Source organism: Anguilla anguilla, chromosome 7 (genome assembly GCF_013347855.1).
Source record: "Anguilla anguilla isolate fAngAng1 chromosome 7, fAngAng1.pri, whole genome shotgun sequence".
NCBI classification, from domain to species: Eukaryota; Metazoa; Chordata; class Actinopteri; order Anguilliformes; family Anguillidae; genus Anguilla; species Anguilla anguilla.
This window is the reverse complement of record NC_049207.1, coordinates 16,481,516-16,508,470: the sequence shown is the minus strand read 5'-3', so window position 1 is coordinate 16,508,470 and position 26,955 is coordinate 16,481,516. Positions and strand designations below refer to the sequence as shown.

The 26,955-nt window shown below is 45.8% G+C and overlaps 3 protein-coding genes across 6 annotated transcripts; 1 reads left to right on the top strand and 2 right to left on the bottom strand.

Moving 5' to 3' along the window:
* Positions 1-1,238: 1,238 nt before the first annotated feature.
* nup37 (nucleoporin 37) lies at positions 1,239-14,358 on the bottom strand. 4 transcript variants are annotated; one of them, XM_035426612.1, is made up of 11 exons: positions 14,286-14,358; positions 13,421-13,474; positions 10,745-10,918; positions 10,485-10,609; positions 8,811-8,883; positions 7,835-7,929; positions 2,724-2,814; positions 2,114-2,295; positions 1,930-1,980; positions 1,549-1,642; positions 1,239-1,445 (listed from the first exon to the last, which is right to left on the bottom strand). In XM_035426612.1, the coding sequence occupies exons 3-11, from the start codon at positions 10,898-10,900 to the stop codon at positions 1,332-1,334; spliced, it is 981 nt and encodes a 326-aa protein (XP_035282503.1). In that variant the 5' UTR covers positions 10,901-10,918; positions 13,421-13,474; positions 14,286-14,358; the 3' UTR covers positions 1,239-1,331. The 4 variants fall into 4 exon arrangements, with proteins under 4 accessions (XP_035282503.1, XP_035282505.1, XP_035282504.1 ...); XM_035426614.1 differs by having other exon boundaries at positions 10,745-10,908; XM_035426613.1 differs by having other exon boundaries at positions 14,291-14,354.
* Positions 14,359-14,426: 68 nt separating this feature from the next.
* parpbp (PARP1 binding protein) lies at positions 14,427-25,398 on the top strand. The gene is made up of 11 exons (XM_035424878.1): positions 14,427-14,493; positions 14,810-14,971; positions 15,693-15,926; positions 16,022-16,132; positions 17,405-17,566; positions 18,653-18,807; positions 20,292-20,469; positions 20,597-20,778; positions 21,113-21,194; positions 23,678-23,882; positions 24,427-25,398. Exons 2-11 carry the CDS (start codon positions 14,822-14,824, stop codon positions 24,777-24,779), a joined length of 1,812 nt encoding a protein of 603 aa, XP_035280769.1. The 5' UTR covers positions 14,427-14,493; positions 14,810-14,821; the 3' UTR covers positions 24,780-25,398.
* On the bottom strand, positions 25,357-26,955 carry pmch (pro-melanin-concentrating hormone). Its single transcript, XM_035424879.1, has 3 exons — positions 26,663-26,955; positions 26,037-26,205; positions 25,357-25,568 (listed from the first exon to the last, which is right to left on the bottom strand). Exons 1-3 carry the CDS (start codon positions 26,915-26,917, stop codon positions 25,519-25,521), a joined length of 474 nt encoding a protein of 157 aa, XP_035280770.1. The 5' UTR covers positions 26,918-26,955; the 3' UTR covers positions 25,357-25,518.

Below are 26,955 nucleotides of genomic sequence, written 5' to 3'. Positions count from 1 at the left end.
TGATCGAAACAGATATTTGATGACTCATTTTTCAGAGAAAAGATCCTTCTACCCCATTCTAAATCTCTATAAAAGTTGTTATTATACCCATTGGAAAATATTCCGTGTGTGCGTAGAGATGTTGACGCTTGACGTGAATCCCTTTGTGGTCAACGAACTCTTTACAGCTCTGGCCCATGCCAAATCCTCTAATGTTCAGCAGAGATCCCATTTAGACTTGTTCAAACAAAGAGAACTGATCAGAATAATGATAGCATGTCATAAATATGCATGGCGGTTTATGAACACGGTCCAAGAAAAACACAGTGCTGTATAACACGCATGACATACACCGCTAACAGGTGTGAAACATACCGTTTAACACTACTGAAACATTAACCGCTGCCAAACACGTCCGAAGCGAACGCAACGAACACGGCACCCTCTCGTGTCTGAAAAATAAGCTGCTACAAACGTGCCTGCACATTGCCCTCTTTCTGTACTGGTCTCCCATTGTGACTCGCTTAGCACACCAGGGCTATTGCCTATAACGGTTCCATTATAGCTGGCTGACTAACCCAGAGGCCCGTTTGATTAGTCCCTTAATTAGAACTTTGACGGATCTAGAGTCTTGTTCTAATTCTATATTAACAAGTGCTGCTTCCTTCGAGTTGGAGTGAACACACTGCCATATTGAGAAGCCAAACTGAATTGAGAATGTAAGCTTTGGGTTTGTGTTGCACGAAAAAATAAGACCATTAAAATCAGCTTCTTTCCACCAAAACATCTACACATCTTCTGCCATTCTGCAAAAATATGTAGAACACCTCTCATTAAACCATCCTCTTGTGGTTTACCTTCTGGATAGCTATTTCTGCAGTGTATTTCATAAAGTACAAGAAAATCGAATCTTGGACACTGGCTGTGACTGAATTTAACTTGATTGCATTTTGTGCACACAAAGCCTTTAATGGTTAAAATGGTGTGCTAGCATTGTTAGGTTTTTGGTGGGGTGGGAGTATTCTGTTTGTTGGCAGAACACTGGTTCAGGATAAACCTACTGCCCTGCAGAACACTGTGTGCTGGTACAACTGGGAAGTACAGAGAACCATGATTCTGAGAAAAATGGGTCAACCAACCATTCTCCTTTGTGTGCGTGCGTGTGTGCACGTTTGCATGTGTGACACGGAGTGCCCATATTTGTCTGTGTATCGGTGTTTGTACTCATACTTCATAATCACGATTACACTGAGTCACTATTCATTACTGAAAATAACTTTATTGAAAAAACAAACAGAATAAGCCTATACATTTTGGTCCTTCAATTCTAAAGCATTTGTCTACAAATCAGTCTACATCTCTGTCACCCAAAATGACAGTTTCTGGTCTCCACCAACCACACACAGCGGAAGGGTTCTATGCCAGCTTAGCCCCGCCCCAACAGAGGATGTTCCAATCATCACAGGCTGCAACAGAAGTGGAAAAAGGTGAGTTGAGTTCATCTCTCACTTTCCAACACGTACGCATGCACCCGCGCACGCACACAAGCTATCAACAGGAAACACTGACCTGTGGGTGACCAAGGTGATGCACCAATAACTGGCTGCTGATCTTTCCCGGGCACCCGGTGGTGGAGAAGAGATTCTCATTGGCTCTACACCACCTGAGAGAATGAGCAACATCACCACCATCATCACGTCTACAGTACAGCACATGCACAGTCTCTCAAACAAATACACACATACACTACTCAGTAGTGCAAACACACAAGTGCATATCCTACTCAAATAAAGCAACACAATTCACTCACACACATGCAATACTGAATCACATAAACAACATTAGACAGAGGACTGCCCATGGAATATCCAGACAGAGAACACGCCTTTTCCATGCAAATGAAAGGCAGACAGAAAATCGCAACTGAAAACAATGAAAGGGATCTTTTACCTGAAGAGTCGCGCTTTGTCCACATGAACAGGTCTTTTCTCCTGTGGGTAACTGGGATAAATGCATAAAATTAGGGGAACAAATCGCCACACTACAGCCCAACACGTCCAATCAACTTGTGTTATGTAACTGCAGAAATCACATGAGCCAGCTGCTGCAGCCTCAGGCAGTAATAGGGGGCTACCTGGAGCGGGTTATGTCCCAGATGACCCAGTCATTTCCCGCCACGGCGCCCACTTTTATGGTGTTGGTGAGGCACCAGTCAGCAGACATGAGGGGGCTCAGCCCACTCTCCAGGGAGAGAATGGCCTGCTGGGTAACCAGGTCGTAGAAACGCACAATCCCGTTCTTCTCAGCGACCATTAACTGCAGAGGAGAGATGGGGATACACATGCAGTTACACAGATAAATCCAAGCTACACAGGCCAGACAACTGAAAACATGAAAGATTCCTGTGTATCTATAGAACTGTGTGTGCATGCATCAGTTACCATAGAACCCTCCATCCATTACTAGTTAATCACCAATTTACTACTGAGCAAAACATTAAACACAAAAATAAATTCTGATTTGTAAACCTGCCTCAGACCTCACTCAGAAGTGCATTCTGGTCTCATCAGACACAAAAAGAAACAGCAGCACTGGAGTCTCTACCCTGAGACAGGGCCATTCCACACAGCACAGCCATGCAAACGCCACGCTGACCGACAGACAGACTGTGTGGGCGGGGTTTCCGCTGTGCCCCTGAATTCAGGGCCGGGGGGTGGACCTGCAGCAGTGCGGACCATGCTCACCTTGAAGATCTCCTCGGGGTGCCAGCACACACTCATGCCAGGAGAATGCAGCAGGAAGGTGGTGCTCAGGTTCCCATCCAGATCCCATAACCTGCAGACAAGCGTTCCAGAGAGACCATGTGCACCGGTGAGAGTGTGAAGCATACACGAGTGCAGAAATCAGGCAGTAATGAAGTAGGAAAGAGTCAGGGGAGAGAGTACAATTATGAATTTATACAAGATTCCACATTATATGGGCATGACATTATATACGGGGTGCCATTATACAGCGCAACTTCATCCAGACAGAAGCTATAAGCCAAATTTCATCATCATTATGGCTCCATTGTCCCTGGTCAGGTAACTATATTCAGGTACAAAAAAGGAAATGTGACATCAAATAAAGTATAAGAGCGTACATACACGTGTTATGAGAGGGAATATAGGTCCAAGTGCATATAGGTGAGCGTACAACTGTATAGGTTTTCTCTGGGAGGGAAAGGTCAGCGGAAGGCTGGAAATCCGATAAACAACCCAGTTTGAAGCTTTGAGAAAAGAAAAAAGGATTAAAGATGTTGAGCATCATTGAACGAAAATGAAGGAGCACTAAACTAACAGAACCACGGGGACAGTCTGGCGCAGCTAAAAATAAACTCTGGAGACAGGGCTGGTTCTGCGGAAGGATGATGACGTTAGCTGGCCTAGGTGTTGACAGCCCAGAGAACAAAGGATTAAACAGCTTAATACCAGCTAAAAATAATGAGGGACAAAGTAGTTTTCTTCCCTCTTCCAAATATTAAAGCGAAAGTTTTCCAACCCTAAACCAAGGCAAAACTAACACTACTCAACCACCAATACCATTAGTTCTTTACTACCGTAATGCAATTGATGTTATCAGGCATAAATTCCTTCCTGATCTAAATGATGTTCTTGGCAATTTACTTGTTATAGGGAATGTTCTGCCTCAGACATAAATAGTGAACTTGCTGCCACTGTTAATGACAGATGAGCTCCTAGAATTCTTCTACCTCAACATCTTCTATCAACAAGGTATCCTCATCCATATACCAAAGACTTTTTGCTGTTCCTGTGTAATTTAGAGTTATAAAAAGCTTCGAGGCTTTAACCCAATTCTTATTTTCCACACTAAAGTAATTCTATTAATATGGCCCCTGAGCTCGCCATAGAAACGGGAGTGATCCATCCTGACAGAAATATGTATGCTCAGGGTATACAGGGGTGCACCACTGACACACCAGAGATCTCCATCGAACCACAGATTCTATACACGAGACACCCAGTGGAAACATTTTCAACAACTATTATCCACAAAAACCGATCAGGACACGCACCAATTGAGGGACCCACCAAATAAATCCAAATAAAGTAAACAATGCAAATGTGCACAAACAGACAGTCTTACAAGCTTTAGTCCCAAAACTGAGAGACTCTTTACCTTTGGGAGACTTGTGCTTACACTTGGAGTGAAATATACTACTATACGACTCACTAGCCTATATCATGTGGGGCAACATAGCTCAGGAGGTAAGAGCGATTGTCTGGCAGTCGGAGGGTTGCCGGTTCAAACCCCGGCCTGGGCGTGTCGAAGTGTCCTTGAGCAAGACACCTAACTCCTAACTGCTCTGGTGAATGAGAGGCATCAATTGTAAAGCGCTTTGGATAAAAGCGCTATATAAATGCAGTCCATTTACCATTTACCATCATAATCACAACATTAGCCATCTCTCTCTCGTTGCTATGCACTGCTAAAAACACATACTTTATACCACATCAACATACCATCTCAATCACTCACTCTACCACAGTGACATACTGCTACAACCATTCACTATATACCGCAGTTAAATAGTACTGCAACCACTCACTATATACCACAGTAACCTACTGAATCAAGCACTCATTCTATACCATAGTAACATACTGCTTTAAGCACTCATTCTATACCACAGAAGCGTAATGCCTCAAACTGCCCTCACAGTGAGCCACTGTGTGATATGTCATCTCCACACAATGAGCCAAATAATAATGTACAACTTCCACATACAATAAATGGAAGGAACTGAAAGCATTTGGAGGCCAGATGATATCACGCCCCGGGTGCTTGGCACATAAATGGCTCTCCAGAACAGAAGGAAACAGAAGAATGTTACGTAGGATGTGAGTGATCAGATTTATCTGGCAGTGCAAGATATATAAGATTCATAACTTATTCACACGGGGACATCCATCACCATTAAAGTTGCGCATTCCGATTGGCCCAACATTAAATAGCCGTCACATGAATCATTTTAATTCCCCTCTCCTACAAAACTACTCATCAAGGAGATCTCTCAATTTTCCACAGAAAAGTTTAAGACCTTCAAGTGGAAAAACAAACTCAAATCATACGCCTGTCATCACTGCTGTGGAACACGGAGGCCAATCACAGTCAAAGCTGTGCAGCGGACAAACCAATCAGATCAGATCTGTGACATTCACTTCAGAGCTGTATATCAGAAATTAATTATTATTATTTTTTTTTAAATGAAGGAGATACAAAGCCAATGCAGAGAGCTCGGTCTGTCCCTGACACAGAGCGATGTGCTGTTCCTCCGCGTGCCACCAGGCAGTGCTGTGCAGCCCTCTCTGTGGGTATGAACCCACTGAACTTGGCCTCGGGTGACCCGCTTCTCCCTGATGTAACAGGGGGAAAAGAGAGCGCTCGCAGAAGGAGCTGCCGTCCAACTTCTGTGAGGCAGAGGAGCTGCTCCCTAACTGCTTTCTCAAATATAAACAGCCCACCCCCGACCAAAGCGAAAATTAAAAGCACATTTTCATCAAATCCGTCCCTTAAACTCACTGAGCTGGACATACAAGTAAATAGCGGCTAAACATAATCTAACGCAAACGGAGCCTGAGCAGAGCTGCAGCAGGGGCGTGAGGCTTGGTCCCTGGAGGCCCATGTGTGCGATGCTTTCTGTTCCAGCCAATTACGGGCCAAACTGGCAAAATGAGTTAATTAGCTACACGCATTTACAGCTATGAAATTGCCCAAATACACTTAACTTTCCAAGCACTGGGAAAGTTCTGGGAGCTCTATCCAAAGAGTTTTGTTTGGATCTGAGCAGATGTTTCTGTACACTTCAAAATTCGTCCTGCTGCTACTGTCAGCAGGCACATCATCAACATCATCACATGAAGACAAGTGAGCCAGTTCCAGTGGCAGCCGTACATGCCTAAGCCATAACACCACCTCCACCATGTTTCACAGGTGAGGGGGGGGGGGGGGGGGGGTACTTTGGATCATGAGACGTTACCTTCTTCCTCTACACTTTCCTCTTTCCTAACCATGTACCAAACAGTGGATTTACACGCACACAATGCCTCTGACCCTTTTACTCTGATTTTTCAGCCTCATGATGGCCTGCTTTACTGTTGTTAACATTTATTTGTTCCTCATGTTGAGAGATGGCAGCATCAGAAAACAAAATGCAAATTAGACCAGAATCAACTCTAGATTTTGTCAGCTGTCTTGTGATGCAAAGACACACAGCTGGCCAAAAAACAATTGCGCAGCCAACTGTCCAATTATATATGCTCCCCTAAAATGGGGGGGGGGCTATGTATAAAAAGGGCTGTAATTCTCACACATATCACCTGATATGGATGTGAATGCCCTCAGATTAAAGCTGCCAGTCTGCACTTTAACCTCATATTCATCCTTTCATCACAAATCCAATGCGCAGGAGTACAGAGCCAAAACAACAAAACATGCATCACCGTCCCAAAACTTCTGCATTTAACAGTACATGCATTTATATATTTTTTATTTTTTTTAAGTCCACACAAAAATGGTTTCTCTCTCTCTCATTTGCACACAAGCTCACGCACTGCAAGGCCGGCTTCTCCGCTCATATCAAAAGCTGTTTTTGCGGGCAGGTTGGAAGCCCTTCTGTAAACGCGGTCGGTCTTTGATTCCTCGCCTCCCTTCGCCTTCCTCCCGCCGTTTCTCCCGATGCCAGAGGCTGAAAGGGCCCTACAGGTGGAGAGCTCCTCTGTTTTCTTTGGCCTGAGGGGAGAGCGTGGCCGATCGGGGGAACGGGTGTTTCCTGCAGGAGTGTCTGCTGCCCCGCCCCCTGCGTTCTTATCTGGTGGGGAGAGCGCACCCCCCCCCCACAGCCTCCTCAAACTCTAAACCGTACCGTGCTCCTGCTAAGAGCACAGAGGAAGCCCAAAATAAAATCTGTGACATGATGGATAGTCGCAGAAGTCATGGGAAAAGCTATGGAGTCTGAAGTATTTTAGTAGGTCTTGTGTAAGACAGTGGAATGATTAATGTGTCTATGATTATGTGAAGGAATTATGGGTATTTGCACATGTGTGTATGAGAGAGAGAGAGAGAGAGAGAGAGAGAGAGAGAGAATGCCTACGTTTGTTCTAGTTACAGAGAGAATAGACTGCCAAAGAGCGTGAGAGTGGCTATCGCTGGGGAACTCCATTTTCACCCCACCGCCGAATACAATAAGCAAAGATTTCTCTCTGTCTCTAGTTCCATTACCCACATCAATGGGCCGGGGTGGAGTACTTCTGCTTCACACACTGCCCCTCCTGGGTGACAAGTGCAAAAAAATATACACTCCACTATGCTAGTGGTTCTGGCAAAAACAGCGCACGCCACACATAGGGAAACAGCAGGACTCTGAGCAGACCACCGCTGAGAGCTGACCTCCCAGGGCGTGGCTGCTGCTCATGTCAATCTCCTGTTGGCTGGGGTTACACCAAGATTTTGGAGCAGGATAAATTCTCGTTCAGTGGGATTTGGTCTCTCGGTGCTTTATGTTGTATGATCATTACTGAGAACTGGAACCTGCTGAGTATGGTTTAAAAAAATTTTCCTCCAATAAATGGAGATGACAGAGAGTATTTGTTATTAGCTTTTATCTTGCCGACCCCACTTACTGGTTGATGTTTGAACTGAAACTCTGTTGCATGTGTTTGTGTGTGTGTGTGTGTGTGAGTGTGTGTGTGAAGTGAGTGAGTGTGTGTGAGTGAGTGTGTGTGCGCATGCCCCTGCATGTTAGGACCGCGTTTGTGCTTGGGTGCATCGGTGAGCATGTGTAGCCGGGACTGACCTGCAGGTGTGGTCATCGCTGACAGAAGCGATCTGTTTCCCCTCTGTTGGTTCAAACACCAAATGATTGATATAATCAGTGTGGCCTTCCATCACCTGAACAACATATGACACACACACACACACACACACAGAACAGGCTAGTCAGAAGAGCAACACAAATGCACACAGTATCACATCTCAGAACCACAGCACATGGTTAATTGTGGACTCTATGCCCTTTGCACATCTGTGTGTAAGTATTGTTTAGGGCCAGTGTGTCATGTTTCAGTGGTTGTGTGCTGAGTCACTGTGCAGTGTTAGTGTGTGCACTGTGCATTACTGTGACACAGTGAAATCCCAAAGTGCCCCACAGACCGGAGAAATACAGTATGGATAACATCCTGCCTGAAACAGAATTGCTGGAAACTGCATCTACTTGCAATGGCAGCAGACAAATGGCAAAAAAAACATACAATCTAAAAAGGCTGTGCTGTGTTTTTCATAAGCCCGAGCACAGCAGCTATACTGAAAACAAGCCATTTTACCTTTCACTTTGAATCTATTACAGCAAGAGGTCACTCCACACAAAAATATGGGTCTTTCAGTTTCTGGAGGTTGTGGCAGAGAGGCACAGAGAGCGGGAGGCGCACAGGAGGCGCAGACAGAACGCCTGGCTGTGGAGGGTCTGAGGCAGGGCGTTTCACTCTTCGGCACATTGTTCTCCCGAAGCGCAGCCCAGCGTGAACATGCAGTCGGGCACGGCCGGGAATGGGCAGTTCACCACAGCCGACTTCCCACAAAGCCTCTCTCTCACACGACGCTCAAATGTCAACGGCCTCATTCTGCAGAGCTTCAGAAGCGCAGAGCGCGCGCGGTTCAAAAGGTTAGCGTCCGCACGCTACGCCGGTGTGCGGGGTGGCCAGAGCCGCTGGAGGGTCGGTCGCACGGCTGGGAGAGTCGGGAGTTCGCGGCAGTTCGGGGGGTCGCCCGCTCACCTTCATTTCGTGCGTGTCCTGCAGATCGGACGTCAGAAGCCTCAGCTTCCTGTCAGCCCCGGCGGTGCAGAACCTGGGGGGGGGGGGGGGGGGGGGGGTAAAGTGTGCTGATGAACAAGGCCTCGGGACCCACAGGAAAGCTTATCCAAACAATCTGAGATTTCAAGGGTGGGAACGGGCCATTCAGCACATCTCGGCTCTTAAAAGGCCGCGTTTTCACATCTGCAGGATGGTGGGTGTGGGTGTGTGTGTTAATGACTTCTGCAGTGTGGTGTGTGTGTGTTTGTGCATGTGTGTGCGTGTGTTAATGACTTGGGCAGATATCCATAGAAACACTGCCCCAGTGATTGTAATTGCAACGATAATCATGAAAACATGATGGCCGGTGCCATTTCCTCTAATCAGCCTCAGCGCTGAATCACACCATTATTGACTTCGGACAACGCACACCACACCCTACGCACTGCTCTTCAAACACACACACACACACACACACACACAATACATACCGTCCCTAAAAATTCAAACGTCAAACCACTCGAGTGCAGATTGCAGAAACAAAGACATAAGCAAGAACATTTACATCTAAATAGTGGGCTCAGTCACTCTGCATGTTTAATGTCTGAATATGGGACTGATGGGAAGGGCGCTGAAGGAGACTCTCGCTCTCCTCGCTCAAACCCCAGTTTGCATTTGCAGTTTCCTCCAGCTTACTGCAGGACAGTCTGAAAATGCACACTGTCAAAGCTGCTGCAGTGTTTGCTTGATTGCCCACTGCTTAGTTTGTTGGAAGAACAATATATTTCACTGGGTGCAGCTTTATCATTACTGTTTTAGTGACACCCTCTTAAACTAGAACACTGGAGGTACAGGTAGAATTAGGTGAGGCTGCTGCTGGGTTGTGTTAGGAGAGGGTCTGGTCCTGCTACAGTCAGATCTGCTCCTTCGTGTGAGAAGCAGAGGTTTCCCAGCTCTGTCCCTGCCGCCTCCAGCAGCACCGCGCTGCTCCGCGCTATGGACTGTGCATCGCGCTGGCTCGGGGAAGCTGGCCGCCGCCCAGGTTCCCCCCTTTCGCCGGGCCCCCTTCCCCCAGCGACGGGCCTCCCTGAAGCCTCAGGCATGCCTGCGGGAACGCCACGCTTTTCCTGGAAGGAACACGACCGGGGGCGCCATCACCGCAAGGAGTGTGCGCACGCTACGCACACCCTCCATGATGCAGCAAACTTAACCTTTCAAAGAAAGGAGGTCTACCAGACCTTTCTCCAAACTGTACTTAAACCACAGGGAACCATAGCCTCTCTCCTCGAGCCAGCGGCCTTTCTGCTGAAGATTTATCCGCAGCGACTAAGTAAGCAAGCCCCGGCCTGTCTGTTGAGGGCTTAATAGCCGAGTCGCAGGAAGTACACCAGCTTTTTGTCCCTTCGCTGAAAGCAAACAGCCCCATTATCCTGAGCTCCCAACGATCGTGTAGCTAATGGATCCTGCTGGCACTTCTCAGTCCTGGGCCAGACAGGTATCAACTGCCTTCAAATTGAAGGAATGCTCTGTCCATTTCAGTTCCAGAGGCTTTGCTGGCATACAGAGACATAACTGTAGTCTCTGTTCTCAAGTGCAGCGGGAGAGTGGTACCTCGTGAGCAGGTGTAGAGAGCAGTTCGCAGGAGGACAGCTGTACCTGATGACCTGGGGAAGCTGGTCCAGTCGAGTCTCAGGGCTCCAAGCGAATGAATCCACGCGTATCCCATGATGAAAGGCGCGCAAAACGGTGAACTCCACCCCATCCACCTCTGTGTCCTCCTCCTGCACAATTGCACACGCACACACACATACATACACACACAGACACAAAAAACGGAGTGACGAGGATGATCAAACCCAACCGCTTCGGTCAAAATGGCCTCCGAACCTCCGCCGCCACGCTTCTCTCAGGCACACCTGAAACCGGCAGGTTCCCACCACCACGTACTGGTTCCCCCCGTAGGCCAGGAGGGAGGAGGCTGAGCCGCTGTCGAACGGGTTGAATTCCACAGCGTGCACGTAGTCCTCACACGGTACCGTGTAGCTGGGACCGCGAACGTCCACCTGCTTCATCCTGTCACCTGACCACCCCTGTCAGAGTGAGAGGTAGGAAGAGACGTGTTAACAACGGTCAACACCGTAAGCTAGCGAAACAAGGTTAAAATCTCTATGGCATTAACAGGGATTTTCTGATGACTACCGCTGATCCAGAATATTGCAGAGGTCTTTCTTAGAAAATTTTCAGTGACTAAAGTTCATGTCATTACTGCTACTCAGCCACATCTTACATGGTTTTCAGAATAAAGGTGCTGAATTGGTCTGTGAATTTGAATAAAGATGGAAGTAATTTGATTTAAAGCTCCGTTTAAAAAAATTTTGCGTTGAAGTTACTGTATATCACAAACTCCCAAAAGGCTAGAATGAAAAATAGACCATTGATGAAATACAGCCATATGGCCTCCTTAGCTGTTGACTGAATAGAGACCACAATACGAATGCGCCCAAATGCAGTTGGTCAAGCAGACCATTGTCTGGTCAGACCACAGGAACACGGGCCAATGTACCAGTTGCTTTTCTTGATACTCCTGATACAGCAATGACAACCTAGCTACCACAACACATTTATATAAATGATGTAGCAACCCGATACGTCAATAGCAATGCCGTGAGAATGCTTCTCTGACAAAAGTGTATTGTTAGGCATTTTCAATTGATATCTCACACTCACTGCTCTCCATTTCTGCCATTAACCTTGGAATAAAAAAAAACATTTTAATTTTGGCATTACCTAGGAAATCTTTAACATTTCTTGTTGAATTAATAGATTGTTTTTCCTTTACATCCCCTGCGCCCCTTGGTCTTCAGTTCTACACACCGCAGGAAAACTGCATTTTTCTACTACTTTGTGATGTGGCGGCATCCCTCTACACTCCACAGCTACTGGTCGGTACCCTCATTCTGACTCATTTAAATAACAGCTGCCATCTTCCCAGTTTTACCAGACTGACTGCACGCACTCAGAAATGCTGCTGCCTCTCTCCACCTCTTTCCATTAGCTGATACCCCCCTTCAAACTCATATCTCAATACATATCCTTACTCAACAAATAAACATGAGCATTGCATTTGTAGCAACTTAATGTCTAATTTGATCTATATTCTAGAGGGTCACATCCACACTTCAATGCTCTCACCCTTGTAGTCTAAAAAACTGTTAAAGCATCATCCAATAGACACTGAACAGGCATCCTTTCAATTCAAGCAACATGGTTTCCCATACTTTTAGCAGTCTATGCTAATTCTGAAATCACTTTGTTACTGCACTTTGCAATTTGTATTCTGTACTTTGTCTGGCGTAGATGCAATCAAATGGAGAAGCTACATCCTCACTGATTTTTCTTCCCTGTGGAAGACAAATGCACAATCAGCACAGCCTGCAATGATGACCTGGTATTTCTCATGCCCCAGTGTGTCAGTGCCGACTGGCGTGGAAATCCCTCTGATAGTTCTTGATTCAGTCACTGTCTATGCAATCAAAGCCCTGCCCTACCAGGCAAAAAGGTCAATGAATGTAGAGAAGTGTTCCGGGAAAACAATCCATTACAGATCATTTGCCATTTACTCTAAGTGTCAAACAGACCATTACGGCGGAGCTCTGTGTTATGTTAGAAATACTGAGCACTCCACACACTCTCAGAGTAATGACGGAAGAAAGTTCCGGCTGAGCCTCCAGGCCTCAAGACGTAGGCTTGCATTTCAGTTCTGAGACAATATGCAGGACCACTACTGCAAGGTAATCACGGAAAGTTATCAACACTACACAGCCAAGCAAAATCGGCCTAGCAACGCCAGGCACCAACCTGTTTTTCTGAGCCACAGCCATGGAAAAACATTACCCGCACATGCACTGACTGAAACTTTTCCAGGCACATGCAACGCGATCGCTTTTCTACCCCAAACAAGGGGTTCACAGGTCACGCAGACGGAGGCTTTTACAATGTGTGAAACTGTGTCACAAGCATCAACTGATGAAGTCATTTGAAAATGTGACATCATTCCAACCAGGAACAACCAGCATTATAAATCTCCAGGCCCCGCCAAACTACAATTACTCAATACAAGGTAGTCCTCAGTGGATGGGTGGACACCCACCTATACAATATACAGAAAACAGGAACTGGGGCCATGAGACTTATTAAACACTGGACATATAATGATGCAAATATGATCTCACAAGCACTGAGATAGCCTGTGAGGTTGCAACAACGTGCAAGTCACCGCAATGGACACCACTTGAAGAACAATACAATACATGCACAATATAGCACTTGGAATTGAGATATAATCTAACCTTGAAATAATATGGTTCTGAGGGCTAGTGAGGACGCACAAACCAGATTGTCATAAAATCCATAGATTAAGTGAAATAAAGAAATCATATATGTGCAACAACCTGGAAGGACAACCAAATAACCCCAAAATAAGCAGGTACTGGCAGGGAGGCTGATACTTACCATGATTATACATATCATATATTATTTACAAACTTACTCTGTTAATAATACAGTTTAATTAAAGTGGGGAGAACACTTACAGTTCAATACAAAGCCTACTTCCGATCCACAAGCTCCAGGGCAACTGGAAATATCTGGGGAAACAGACATTTTATATCACTTTCTGGAAATAAAACTCCAGGAATCTTTGTTTAACGAGCCATAATTCCCTATTACATTTAGTAAACACCCTGTACAGCTTAGCTCTGTCGTTAACCAAAGAATAACTCCTGAAGTCCTGACGTTCCGGTGACCAGGATTAACATGGAGTTGTATTGGTTACGGACGGTTATATTGGTCAAACTACACGATAAGCTTCCTAGCTGGCAAAACGGTTTGTGTGTGGGTCTCGCTAAAACTGGAGAACGGAATCCAATACTCCCGGACAACTATGAGTAGTAGCCTAATACTGTATAGCGTTGCCTGTGGTATGCGGTAGAGTTCAGACAGCAATAACATGGCTTGACATTATTAAACTTTAACTACCGTTAATTACAGAGCTCAATAAGAAACAATCAAACTATGCCATTTGCAATACAGTTAAAAACACAGGATCAAAGCCCAGGGCACAGCATCTGAACTTTGGCAAGCGAACAGCGACTAGTTTTAGGCAGCGTTTGTGATTACACAACTTAAAGCATATTCTAATGGAAAAACACATCCTGCTGTATTAGCTGATCCTCAATTTAGCCAAAGAAAACCCAACAGAAATTATAGGTAGCTTGCTAACCGTTAACTAGCTACCTAGCTAGCTATTAACATCAACAGTCAAGTTCTGACCAACACGTTTTAATAAAATATTATTTTAACAAGAAGTTGCCTTAATATCAAACGTTTTACTTTTAACATAATAAAATAAAACAATTGTTTATTTATGTCACTGAACATCACAGTACGGTAGCTTACATTACTTTAATCTAGACAGCCATTCCATGCGCGCCTGGAATTCATGCTTCAAAATAGCAGCTTTGTCATTGGTCCACTGGTTGATTTCCGGGTCATAAGACTACCGTGTTCTTATTGGACAGAAATAGAGAGACCGAGCAATTTAAATTTTCAAAACATTATTCCTTACTGTGATCTCGCTGCATCGGACCTACGAACTTACCACCTGGTAAGTTTGTTGCATTCACGTTTCTTTTTGGACTGCTTCGGTACTTTTCAACGTGTTTATTTTACTTGGAATAATTGAATATTTTTTATAGCATTCATTTATTGTATCAATGGGGTACAGTACCAATGGGGTATTTAACTATCGTTAACTAGTTAACGCACAAGTTAGTTTTCCGTAAATGTTGGGTTCTGTGCTTTATATATATATATATATATATATATATATATATATATATATATATATAGTTAAGTTTAATAAATATTTTGATAACCCGCTAGTTATTTAAATGAAACGTCCCCTCATCTTTTTGTCTTAGCATAAGAGGACGATGGCAAGTTTGGAAGAGAACCTGAAGACAGTCGTTCGGATTTTTAGAAGGGGATGTCACAGAGTTCTGGAGTCCGAGAGGACTACCATCCATGGCGCAGATGGAATGCTCACAATCCTACAGCTAGTGATGGCCGAATTAAACAAAGAGGTATACTTTTGTTCCCAGTAAAGTTATAGCTTCCAGTAACTGACTGGAGATTAATTATATGTAGGCCTACTGCGTGGTTAGTAAAGTACAGTGTCCCATCTCAGGATACAAGGCCAAAATTTGTGGAAACTTGTGAGAGAAGTAGCTAACTTTACTTTTTTACAAAGTTTAGTTGACAATAGCAACAGGAATGATTTTTTTTCTTTTTTGTTAATTTAGATTATTTTTATTTAACCGGTTTCACACATTCCTTATTGTATATGTTCACCTCTACATCTATTTATAAAAGAAGTCATCCTACCAAAAATGTTTGAAAGTCAAGCATTTCTGGGTACATCAATGTATAAAATCTGGCTACAAATCAAACAAATTTATTATACTGCTGTACAACCTTGAGAAGTAACACGAATGTGCTTACTGTGGCAACATATTAAAATAAAGGTCATCATTTTGTTATTGTGATTGATTGTGTGTGAATGTATTTCCTAAATATGAATTCAGACAATGTTTTTAATCCATCAAAATAATCACCTCTGTCTTCCTTACCCCCCATTTTGGTTTTTCTTTTCTGTTTATAGAATTGAGCTGCTGTTGTGTGGAAGTTATTTTTAAGATTCAATGAAATTTCCCAAACTGGTACATTGACTCCTTATTGCCATTGCCCTTGATGGTCTTGGAAGACTCCAGTCTCTTATGTTTTCTATCCCTTCCCTTACTACAGGAGACTGGAGAGTTTGGAGTAGCTCTGAGTGATGTCATCGGTGCCTGGAAACACTTATTGCGGGATAAATCCTGCCTGTCCACAGACGAGTCCCCTCGTCCTGTGAAGTATGACATCATCCGGAAAGAGTATGACTCCTTCCTGAAGCAGACCAACACAGTGGACCTGATAGATGTCCATGCAATGTATGAACGTCTTAGGGGAGATCAAGACCCAAAAAACCCACTGTCCAATGTGAGTGGCTATGTGATTCGCTGACGGCTCTGCCATCCTGAGCAATGGAGCTGCAAACCTGATCTGAGTATACCCTTGTCCAACTCTTCATCCAGGTGCAGCTGCTGCACTTCCTGTCCGGTGACGTGGAGACTTTTGACGAGAACGAATCGATTCCCCCCTGTCCAGAAACTCCATCCAGCAAGCCAAGCCAGTGCAGCTCACAGGTAAACCCCATGCTTACCCAGACCATGATACATGACGGTGAAATGCATAGTATCCGCTCTGTTTTACAGACTCAATGTTCTTGTAATCTACCTTACTGACGTGCAGGCCCTGTGTTATTCTCATCCAGTGCCTCTGTAAACCCTGTAACCCCTTCTTTTCACAGTTCACATTACAGGCAGGTTTGTCTCAATTCCATAAGTTGTAGTGTCTGGAAAGGGAAATTGGAGAGCTCTTATTCTTGTGAAACCTACCTACTCATAGTGCTGAAAAGTTGATAGCCTGACAAGAGATGACAGCAGGTTAACTCCATAGCAGACAGCTCACTTTACAGGAAGCTGGAAGCCCCATACTGATCCAGTATATGTTAAAGACAGGAAAACCCTATATTTTTCCATTTTGTGGTAATGGCATATCCATAGAGAGTGTGTTGTAGGTTGTGTGACAGAATAACTTCATACGCTACCATTTGCCATAGTACTAAGATGCCCATTCACTTTTACAGTTGCTGTTAACTTGGCACCATATCCGTATGTTATCTCAGGGGTTGGTTTGACCGGCCTGCAGTCCCTCTAACTGTGTCAAGTGCAGTCACCGAAAGTTCTCCATCGTAAAGAGCCGGGCTCTGAACTGTGAAGCTGTGGAATACTGCTCCTTTGGGCTCTGTCCTTTCCCCAAGCTGGCCTACACCCGCTCTCACTCTGGAAACAATCTCCTTCCCATTAGTTCGACCCTTAAATCATATTGCTCTGATTTAAGAGGGAAATGTGAATTCAATTATGTGGTGGATATTTTAAAGCGGGGTGCGCTGCAGCCCAAAACGGAGGCTGCTGCTGCCCAGTCTCTCCTGCTCTTGGCCCTGCCGATGATTTATTTGTGGTTTTGCGCCATTTTGATCAGCAACTTGCGCGGGACGGGGTAAATCAAAACCGTTACCCAGCTGATCATAACCCGGTCAAAACTGCCAAAGGTCACTTTGTTTTTCCCATATGGCACAAAAAAGACATTGCAGAATATATTAATGGTGTTGGTAATGTGTTAGCGGCTGGAGTCGCAGTTTGAGAACTGCAGTTACGGCAGGATGGGGACTGATGGAATGTCAATCCCTCCGTTTTGTTTTATATGGAAAGTAATGGACCTTTTGGGGACCTTTTGTGTTTCTAGGGTGAGGGCATGGCCTCGGGTGTGTTGGCTTGTGGTGGCAGAGCTGTTCTTTACTATGTGTGCTTGTAAATGCATTTCACAACTTGTTTTGTTTCTGTCTGTTACGATAGGGGCTGAAGAGCCTCTTCTGTTCGTACTTGGACCTGCTCGTAAACACCAAGAATGACCTGGCCCTGGCACGCGCGCTAGACCTTCCCAACAGAGGGCTCGGGCGTGTGGCTTTCACAGACCTGAAGCATGCTGCTCGAACCAGCAGCACCTCTCTCTTCCTGGTGAGGGAATACTGACAGCCCGTCCTGGTGAGGGGGACGCCGGCGATATTGGGTCGGTTCCACAGCTATCCCATAAGCCATCAATCTCTCATTTTGGGAGTCCCAGCTGGGAGGACCCCAGTGTTAAGCGCTGTACATGCCTGCAGATGGGAAACGGTGGTTCCCCCGCCAGCCCATGTAGTGAAAAGCAGTAGGGACTTTTGGGAAGGGATCGTTGGAACGGTGTCCCCAAAACTCAGTCGGATCGGTCCCTACTGAGATGTCTGTCATTTACATTTTTATGTGCTATATAAATCAGCAGAATTCATTATTTAGATCATTAATTCTGTTCATTTCATCTCTGATCAGGGAGTGTGGTTATAGGGGGGTGAGTGAGGGCAGTGTTTATGATGCTTATTAATGGGGAGTTTCTTGACCTTTTTTAACATTGATTCCTGGAGTCTGGTTTGGTACAGTAGAATAACTGTACAGCTTTGAACCCCACCGCACTGCTTTACTGCTAAATACAGTGTACCTCATCATTGCTTTGTGGCTTAAATTCATGCACAATTGTTGAAGAAAAGAAAGCAGTATAATCACAATTGGAATGCAATATAATCACTTTAATAGTTCAATTATACATGAAATACCAAGGAAAACAAATATTATGATAGTAAGCCTTTTTTATTCAGTTGAGGTTATAATTGAGCTTTTTTTTATCTTGAAAGGAACAAAGTGCTTATGCTGCCTGGTACAGATTGATTTGATATTTGTCATTTGGAGACCATGTTTATTGAGTGTATAACATGCCAGTTATATTTTAAACAATCAGTGGTGCAACTACTTAGTCGGTTGCCGGTCCAAGATGAACTTGAAGTGCATGCTTCTACTGAGCAGTCCACCCATGTCAGACCTCCAGTGCTAATGTTCAGACATTACATTGCATTAAAAGGCTATTTTATTTTCCTGCTTATATATTTGGAAAAAGTCAAGCAAATCTTTCCTTTGTGGCTTAGCACTATAATCGCTAGAAAGAGGTGACTATTCAGGGTCTGTACTGTAAAAGCAGTGATGTGTTGCTGACATTTAGTTGTGCTCTTGCGAAAGGCAGCGACGTCATTCGTGAGAGCGATCCAGCTGGGGGGGAGGGGATACGCCCCCTCTGAATCGGACCCCCTCAGGAGGCACGTGAAGGGCCTTTCAGACTTTGTGCATTTCACTGACCGCCTGGAAGAGCTTCTCGGAGACATACCTGACCCCAGGTACGCGCCCCTTTCTGTCTCCATTCTCATCTCCTTGTCCCACTCCAGGCTGGAACAGTGCATGTTTTGATTCAAGCAGGATTGGGGTTTTTAGGGCAGGTGGTCAATATTTTGCTAGAAGCAGGTGACGTTGGGAGTTTGTAACAACAGCTGACACTATTCAGCTGGGGGAGATGGAGGTGTTTAGGGCAGTAATGGTTGTCGTTTGGTTGCATGTAGGGCAGGTTGTGGTTTTTGCGACAGCAATGGGTGGGGTTTAGTTGTATATGGGGGAGACTGTGGCATATGGGGCAGTAATGAGCCAGGTTTGCTTGTATATTGGGGGGGCTGTGGCATTGTGGACAGTGATGGGTGGGGTTCGCTTGTATATGGGGGAGACTTTGTTGTAATGGGTAGGGTTCAGTTTGGGGACATTGTGTTGTTTTTGGCAGTAATGGGCAGGGTTCAGTTAGGGGACGTTGTGTTGTAATGGGCAGGGTCAGGGAGTCTGGTGTTTTGGGCAGTAATGGGCAGGGTTCAGTTAGGGGACATTGCGCTGTAATGGGCAGGGTCAGGGAGTCTGGTGTTTTGGGCAGTAATGGGCAGGGTTCAGTTAGGGGACATTGTGTTGTAATGGGCAGGGTCAGGGAGATTGTGGTATTTGGAGTGGTAGCAGACAGGGCTTTCCTGCTCCCTGTGTGCTGAAGAGGCTGTTCTTTGAGAAGTCATTTCTGAGCCCTCGGTTACAAGCTGACCCACCTTTGTTTTTATATAGCTTATTTTTTCCCTTCTCTTCAAATAACTTTTAATGATTGCCGCCTCGTGGAAGCCTTCTTTTGATAAGCACGTTTTAACAATTCCAAAGTTATCTGAATTGCATCAAGTACATTTTAAACAAAACATGCTCTTTGGTCAACCCCTTTTTCTTTTGATTTCAAGAAACTGATATCTCTAAAGACATTAAGCTATTTCATGATTATTCCCATATCCTTCATAATGTTTTTGGGTTCGGTTTGATCCTGAGGGGGAGTTATCAGGTCAAAACAAGACCCGTCTCAATGCAAAACGAGCTGGAGAAACACCTAACATCTCCAGTTGTGCTCTTACTCAATTTCCCCATGTGTTTTCGGATGTCCTCCCCCTTTCTGGGGCTGATGTTATCACTTCACCTTCCCTTCTTGTCATGTGGGGCTTTTATGAGCCTTGGGAATTATTTCAGTAAGAATAGAAGGATTTTTAAGCATTTGTTTGAAGATTTTTAATCTTGTGGTGCCCAGTGTGCACGTTTGCACAGATAGGACTTTATTTATTCATTTGAAATCATAATTTTCTTTGCTCTTCTAAATAATACCTCCATTTTGTATGTAGGCCTGTCCAATCCTTGCAACATCCTCCATCTGTTCATGGAGGTGCACATTAGGCAGGAGATGTTCTTTGCTGGCACGGCTCATTTGCCGTGTTGAGTGAGTGTCCGCTCGGCTCTTCTCCGCCTCGTCTCTCCTCAGTGAGGCGGGGGCCAGGATCGTGTCCAGCATACGGGCGGCTCTGCTGAAGGGGCGGAGCAGCGGGGACCCTGTGGGCGGGGCTGTCGAGGAGGTGGCCCAGGATCTGAAGGAGAGCATCGTCCGGATCCGCACGGCTCAGAGGGAGGAGGCCTGCAGCACCGGGATCAGCCCTGCGCGGGTAACGGGGTCTCGTCTCTGTCTCGGTCATCCGTGTGTCGCGCTAGCAGGCTAACGATGTGTTGAGTCCTTGGTTTGGAGAATGCAGCACTGCTGGTTTAATGTTGGTTCTTTGCCATTGCTCTCAGCCCAGGGCGTACGCCATTAACCACGCCACGGCGTACGGGGGTCGGGAGGCAGTGAAGCTGTTCGTGGCCCTGCTGGATGAGGAGGCTTTGGCTCCGCCATGCAGGAACAAGGCAGCACTGCTCTCTGGAGAGCTGGATGCCTTCAGTGGGACAGAAGGAACCACTATCCTCATGCTCTTCCGGTATGCCATGTCTTCTCTGATTTATGTGCCATCATAACTGCTGACGGGCCTTTTGAATCCTTGACATTGAGATGGGCATAGCTGATGTTTCCTGTTATTCCTAAGTCATGATATTAAAGAGGCTTTACAACTTGTTCAGGCTTCAATAAGTCTTAAGCCTCGTGTCCCCATTGCTGTGGAATCCTCCCCCACTGCTGTACACTCTGGTTTTTCTCATTTTTCATAGTACGGATGGTGGACCTCACATTTTAAACTCTTTGCTTTGATTCATAGGCAGTAGTTGGCAAACTGGCCCTGATGCAGTCATCATCCTCCCCTGTTCCTGTCTCTTTAGATCTCCAGAGGCTCCCACTGGCTCCTCACCCAAACCCCTGAAGCTCCGCGTCCAGGACCAGCTAGACCAAACCAAACCCACGGTACCGGTCCCTACCGATCTCCCACAGCACACTGCACAGAATCTCAAATCAAACCCACGGTACCACTGGTACCGGTGCCCCTTTTCCCCATAACACACATAAGCACAGTACTCTCCTCTGAGCTGAATACACCCACCGTATCTCTGAAAGGATTGGTCCGGCTTAGCTTTCGCAAAGTAGCTGGGACTGTAAAACTAGTGGTGGTGTGGGGGTGGTTAAATGTGTAAGGTCCTTAAGAGTTCGGTCATTCTCACCGTTTCAACTGGCCCAGACAGCCAAGTTCCTCCTGCCAGGAGACTAGCCTGCTGCTGTGAAGGTATCACACTTGGGCTGTGAAAGTATTTACACATCTGCCTGCTAATAAAACCAGCCCTATTCATTCAGAAATAAAACCTGCATCTGACACTTTTCATATGTATTAAATGTGGATGTAAAACGGATGACTTCCAGCAGTCTGTAATGGCCCATGACTCGTTCTGTGTTCTGTAATGTGCCCCTGACTCCTTCTCTGTTCTGTACTGGGTCCAGGACTCGTGCACTCTTCTGTACTGGGCCCATGACTCGTTCTCTGTTCTGTAATGTGCCCATGACTCGTTCTCTGTTCTGTACTGGGCCCATGACTCGTTCTCTGTTCTGTAATGGGCCTGTGATTCCTTCAGTCTTCTGTAATGGGCCCTTTGCTGCTCAGTTGCTCTATAATGGGCCTTTGGCACTTCCTATGTGCTGAAAGGGACCAAACTGTTTTAGTGCTCTCTAATGGACCATGAGCTTCTTGCCGTTTTCCACACCTCCATGCAAAGAATGTTGGTTTCCTTTGAAGACCATTAATCAGCCGAGTGACTCAATCAGCATGAGAATCTCAGTGATCTTTACTTCACCCTTCTGCAGAAGGATTTAAGCCCAGACTATCCCAGTAGGTTATTCATATGACGTCAAACTACGCCGACATGCTGAGATTTAGTTTACTGCATTTCTGAAAGGTAAAACATTCATCTTTTTTTCTTTTTTTTTTTGACTACAAATTACAATTTATGAGCGGAGCCATTTTTGTTCTTTAGTTTATTTAAGGAATGGTCCAGACATGGGTAGATCTTTAACTTTGATTGTAACCCATTAGGAATTCAATGAAATTTAAATTCATGAGAAATACAGGTGCTTGCATGGTGTTGTGGGCAGTAAAGACTTTATTTTAATTAAAATAGATGTATCCCAGAACTTTATACATGAATTATTCTCCGCTTTAAAAAAAAAAAAAAAAAAACTTTGTTTTCTTTGTTTGAGTTTGAAGGTGAATGGCTTTGGCTTTAAGAAGGGTTGCTTAATGCTCTTGACCGATGAAATGTTTCCCTAAGTATGATACCATATATTTGCTGTTTCTATAGAGTAATTCAATGCCAAATTAAAATAAAATCCAACTGCCAACAATGCGTCTTTACACCAACATGCAAAGATGTTCCATCAAACCTAATTCATGGATCTCCTTGGTAGATTCACGACAACCAAACAGGGTGATGAGAGAGTCAATCCTGAACTTTAAAATGGGAAGTATTTCAACTGGAATCTGTGGATACCTTTCAAGTTTAAGAGCATGAGCAAATTTAATGTTTAATTAATGTTTAACCATGTTGAGAACAGCGTAAACATTTACTTACTTCTTATCCTTTCATCATTTAAAGGGTAAACAATGAAACCCCCTCACCTCCCCCAATTTCTTTGTCTTGCACTACGGTGATTTTCACCTGGGCTGGAAATGGCACCTCAAAGCGATTGTGGGAGTCGGTTCTGCGGTCCGCAGAGGCCTCAGCCCGTGTGAAAGAGCAGCGGGATGATTTTCCGCAAGGCCCTGCTTCCATCAGGGCTTCGTTCCCAAGCAGTCGGGGCAGCCGAGCTCCGAGCCGTTTGTACGCTTTATTTATTTTTTCGGGGGTTCTTTTGAAAAGTGCTTTTATCCGTCTGCTCGCAGCCTATCGATCCTCTGTCTGGCACTGCCTGCGCCCGGTTCATGTCTGGGTCTCTGCTGCAGACAGACTCGGAGTGAGAAACCCTGGGATTCTGAGTAATCCCGGATGAAAGGCAATGAAGTGCGATGGAGGCTGAAGAGATCAGGAGCTTTGTGCTCTGGGGGAGACGAGCGCTGAGGAAACGCAGCGGTGTTTCTCTTTTGGGGAGCTGCTGCAGGAATGCTGTGTGTGTACGTGCATATACTGTGTGTGCATGTCTTGTGTTTGTATTGGGGGGAAAAATAGTAAAATATAAAAAAAATATATATTCACAACTGTTCTCACGCAAGCAGAACGAGATCTAAAAAAGTGGGTTTTCAGGGGATCCAAGACCAACAAATTCTCCATATTGGCATGCAGTTGTGGGTGTGAAACTGGCTTCTTCTCCTGCCAAAACATCCCGGTTCATTACACCGCGATCTGAAATCTCTGTGCTGACAATGAGGCGTGAAAATGGCCTGCGTTCCTCCCTCCGCCCCGCAGGTGAAGCGGAAGGCCGTCCGCTCTCAGTTCGCCTGCACGTACCGGGACGAGGACCCGCCGCTCAACCGCGTACTGGAGTTCCCCAGTGCCAGCCAGGCCCCGACCTGCGTGCACCCGGCCCCGAAACGCACCGCCGTCCCGAGAGGAGGGGAGGAGGAGGCCGAGCTGAAGACCGCTACGGACGCCGTTACAGCCACAGCAGCAGGTACTACAGAAGATATGGCATGTCCTTCACCCTACCCCCCCCTACCCCCCCTTCATTTTACCGCCAACTGCATTCTGAAACGGAGTCTGGTTTCCATTCACACCAAACCCACCCCAGGGATGGCCTCCGCTTCCTCTGACGCCACACACTGAGGCAGGTGTCCAGATATCCAACCGCAGCCCCCCCGGCCAGGGACTTGAACCCTGCTCAGGGACCGAACCTTTACATCACCCTTTAAACGATTCCCCATTCCCCATCCTGTAAATCTTGGCCAATCCACCACTGCAATAAACCTCTTTGTGATCTCTCTTTCTGCTTCTTTCTCTCCCTCTCCTATTCTAGAATTCATCAGTAGCCCATCAAGTTATATGACACCTGTTCAGTTGCGGGTCTTTAGGATAAACATGGCGCTTTAAGCTGACTGCTGACGTCAGCAGTTTCCTCTGCACTCTCCTCTCGATTGCCTGCCTCTCTCTCTCCCTTTGTTCCGTTTAGCTTTTTAAAAATTTTTACAAACATGTCTCCTTCCTGCCCCTCTCCCCAGGGGAGATTACAGTGGAGCTGGAGGGTACAGACAGGAAAGCTGCTCCCCGGAGGCCAGCATTGGGGCTGCGCTGTGCCAACCCTCGTGCAGCGGGTAGCGGAGGGGCCCCGGACCCCGCGTCACGTAAGGGAGGCACCCGAGCGGGTGGTCCGGCGGGAAGCAAGGCACGCAAGAGAAAGGAAGTGGACCGGAGCGACGACGCAGAGAACGGGCCGCCTCAGAAGACGGGCCCCACGGCGAAGGCCCCGAGCTCGGACCTGCCCCCCCGAGCGCCGGGGAGGACCTCCAATGCGGCCAAGAAGAGGAAGCTGATCGCTGGCCAGACCACTCTGACAGGCTTCCTCAGGCTGTAGAGCCACACAGGGGAGCCCAGCGGCCTCTGCGTGTATCTGGTGTCCCATCATTCCTCTTTACGCTGTAATGATGACTTATTAGGACTGAGCTAGTTGACGTGGTTTGTAATCCGAGCAGCCCGCTCCATAACCCAGTCACAGTTGTTCTTTGTAAGGCTGGGAACAGAGAATGGTGTTACAGGCTGTGTTCCCGCTCTCTTGGAAGCGCTATAGGTTCTGCTCCCCCTCTCGTGTAAGTGGTGTGGTCTTCTTCCTGAGCATTTAATAGTTGAGGTTTTTAATTGAGGCATTGCATACTGAGGCGCTAGAGTCTTCAACCAGTCTCCATTAGTATGGAAAATGGGGAGTAGTGTGCGTTTGGGGTGAATGCTGCACACAAGGTTTGTGTTTGAGCTGAGAAATATGGACTGAAGTTTTATTTTTTTATTCATTTAATTTATTTTGTTAAATCATGGATGTGTGGAGAAGCTTGCTGTATTTACAGGGATAATTTCAACACCTTGTTTAGGCTTGCACTGCCTGAAGGTTGATGTGCGTCATATTTTTATAGCTTTGTTTGAATCAATGTACAACTTTGTTTGCACATTTCCAAATAATTTTATTAAACTTTTAAACTTTATTTTCTTTTACATGTCCAGTTTTTACTATTTGTCAGAACTCCTCTGTGGAATATCATGGGTCTGTTTATAAAGAGTGCCAGGAACGGGGTTCCAGGTGACCGTACTTTGCTTCGTCTCTCCTACAGCTGCCAGCACGGTCTGTACATTCTTCCCAGCATGCAGTTGTGCACTGAGGGGAAGAAGAATACATTGGCAGTGAAAATCTTTGGCCACTGTGGGGGGGGGGGGGGGGGGGGGGGGGGGAAATAGGTGTCACTCACCACACTGAGTTTAGCGTGTAATTCCCTTTTTTAACCAGTGTGCCAGGTAGAGGAGATTTGAGCTGAATAACAGATTTAGACAAAAATCAATTTATACAGCTGGATATTTACTGAAGCAATTCATGTGAAGTAACTTGCTCAAGGGTAAACTGCTGGTGCCCCACCTGGGAACTGAACCTGCCACCTCTGAATTACAGTCCAGCAGTTCTACAGTTCTGAGGTCCAGTACCCTGGTCATTATCTAACATGGCTAGAGATAAACATGGCTTACTGGCCCCTCTCTACCAGTAAACAATTTAACAACATTAAACTAAATCAGTTCTATGGCAACAAGACCAAGGAAGAGGAAATGGAGGGGGAAGAAGTGAAGTACTCACTGGTGAAGTCTTTCCTCTGAATGGAGATTTGCTCGTCTGCCCCTCTGCGCTCTTCAACATTGATCTGTTCAGGTGACGTGGCGCCTACTTCCTTTATCTTGGGGAAGCGCAGAACTTGAAGAAGGGCAGGGCTCCAAGTACCCCTGGAGAGTCCTTTCAGATCAAAGTTCTACAGGGTAGAAATAGATCATATAACTGTTCATCACTGCACTTCCATATGCCAGTGTAATGCATGCCTGATGTCAGCAGATTGCACAAACTGGCTATATCAATTACAGTTGTGTTATCACAACAAAAACATAAGAAAAACTACTAACTGATATGCACCTTTCTTGTTCCTTAACATTGTTAAAATGATGCACATTAAGCGGACTTAATTTGTAAGTAAAACTAACACAGACGAGAGCTGACATCATGTGCTCCTTCCTTCCTGCTGTTCTATCAGAGGTACCTGAATTCACACTTCTGAAAATGACTCCTGAAGGAAACTGATGGTGGCAGTGATGATGATAATGGTCTTATACTATATAGCTCTTCTACTAGAAGATGCTCTGGAGATGTGGATGAGGCTGATGCTGGTCTTTTAGTTTCACTAGGAGAGCATGATGGAGTTATTTGAAACTTACTGTGACGAAGCTCTTTGCTCTCCCCTCTTCCTCGACCAGGCCACTGTCCCAGGTAGGGTTCTGGTTGGAGGCCAGGGCATCGATGGAATTCTCAGCCATTGCCTCTCCACCCATGACTGAATTCAAGACCTGCTCTGCCCTACCTTCGTCCTGCTTTCCTGTGGGTATAGCGCTGGAGGCAGCTATCGTGTAGCACTTTGAGAGCAGCGCCACGGCAAAAACAACAGTGTAAGAGGTGAGAGTCAGCCTTGCCATCTTCAGATAATGGTGTCTTCGGGAATGAAGACCGGGAT

Coding starts and splice junctions, on each gene's coding strand:
- parpbp (XM_035424878.1), top strand. CDS start 14,822: ATGGCAAGTTTGGAAGAGAACCTGAAGACAGTCGTTCGGATTTTTAGA. Junction 16,133..17,404: donor CAAGCCAGTGCAGCTCACAG/GTAAACCCCATG, acceptor CTGTTACGATAG/GGGCTGAAGAGCCTCTTCTG. Junction 20,779..21,112: donor ACTATCCTCATGCTCTTCCG/GTATGCCATGTC, acceptor CTGTCTCTTTAG/ATCTCCAGAGGCTCCCACTG.
- nup37 (XM_035426612.1), bottom strand. CDS start 10,900: ATGAAGCAGGTGGACGTTCGCGGTCCCAGCTACACGGTACCGTGTGAG. Junction 7,930..8,810: donor AGGACACGCACGAAATGAAG/GTGAGCGGGCGA, acceptor TATGTTGTTCAG/GTGATGGAAGGCCACACTGA. Junction 2,296..2,723: donor ACCCCGAGGAGATCTTCAAG/GTGAGCATGGTC, acceptor TCTCCTCTGCAG/TTAATGGTCGCTGAGAAGAA.
- pmch (XM_035424879.1), bottom strand. CDS start 26,917: ATGGCAAGGCTGACTCTCACCTCTTACACTGTTGTTTTTGCCGTGGCG. Junction 26,206..26,662: donor GAGCAAAGAGCTTCGTCACA/GTAAGTTTCAAA, acceptor TCTACCCTGTAG/AACTTTGATCTGAAAGGACT. Junction 25,569..26,036: donor TCAGAGGAAAGACTTCACCA/GTGAGTACTTCA, acceptor TCTTCCCCTCAG/TGCACAACTGCATGCTGGGA.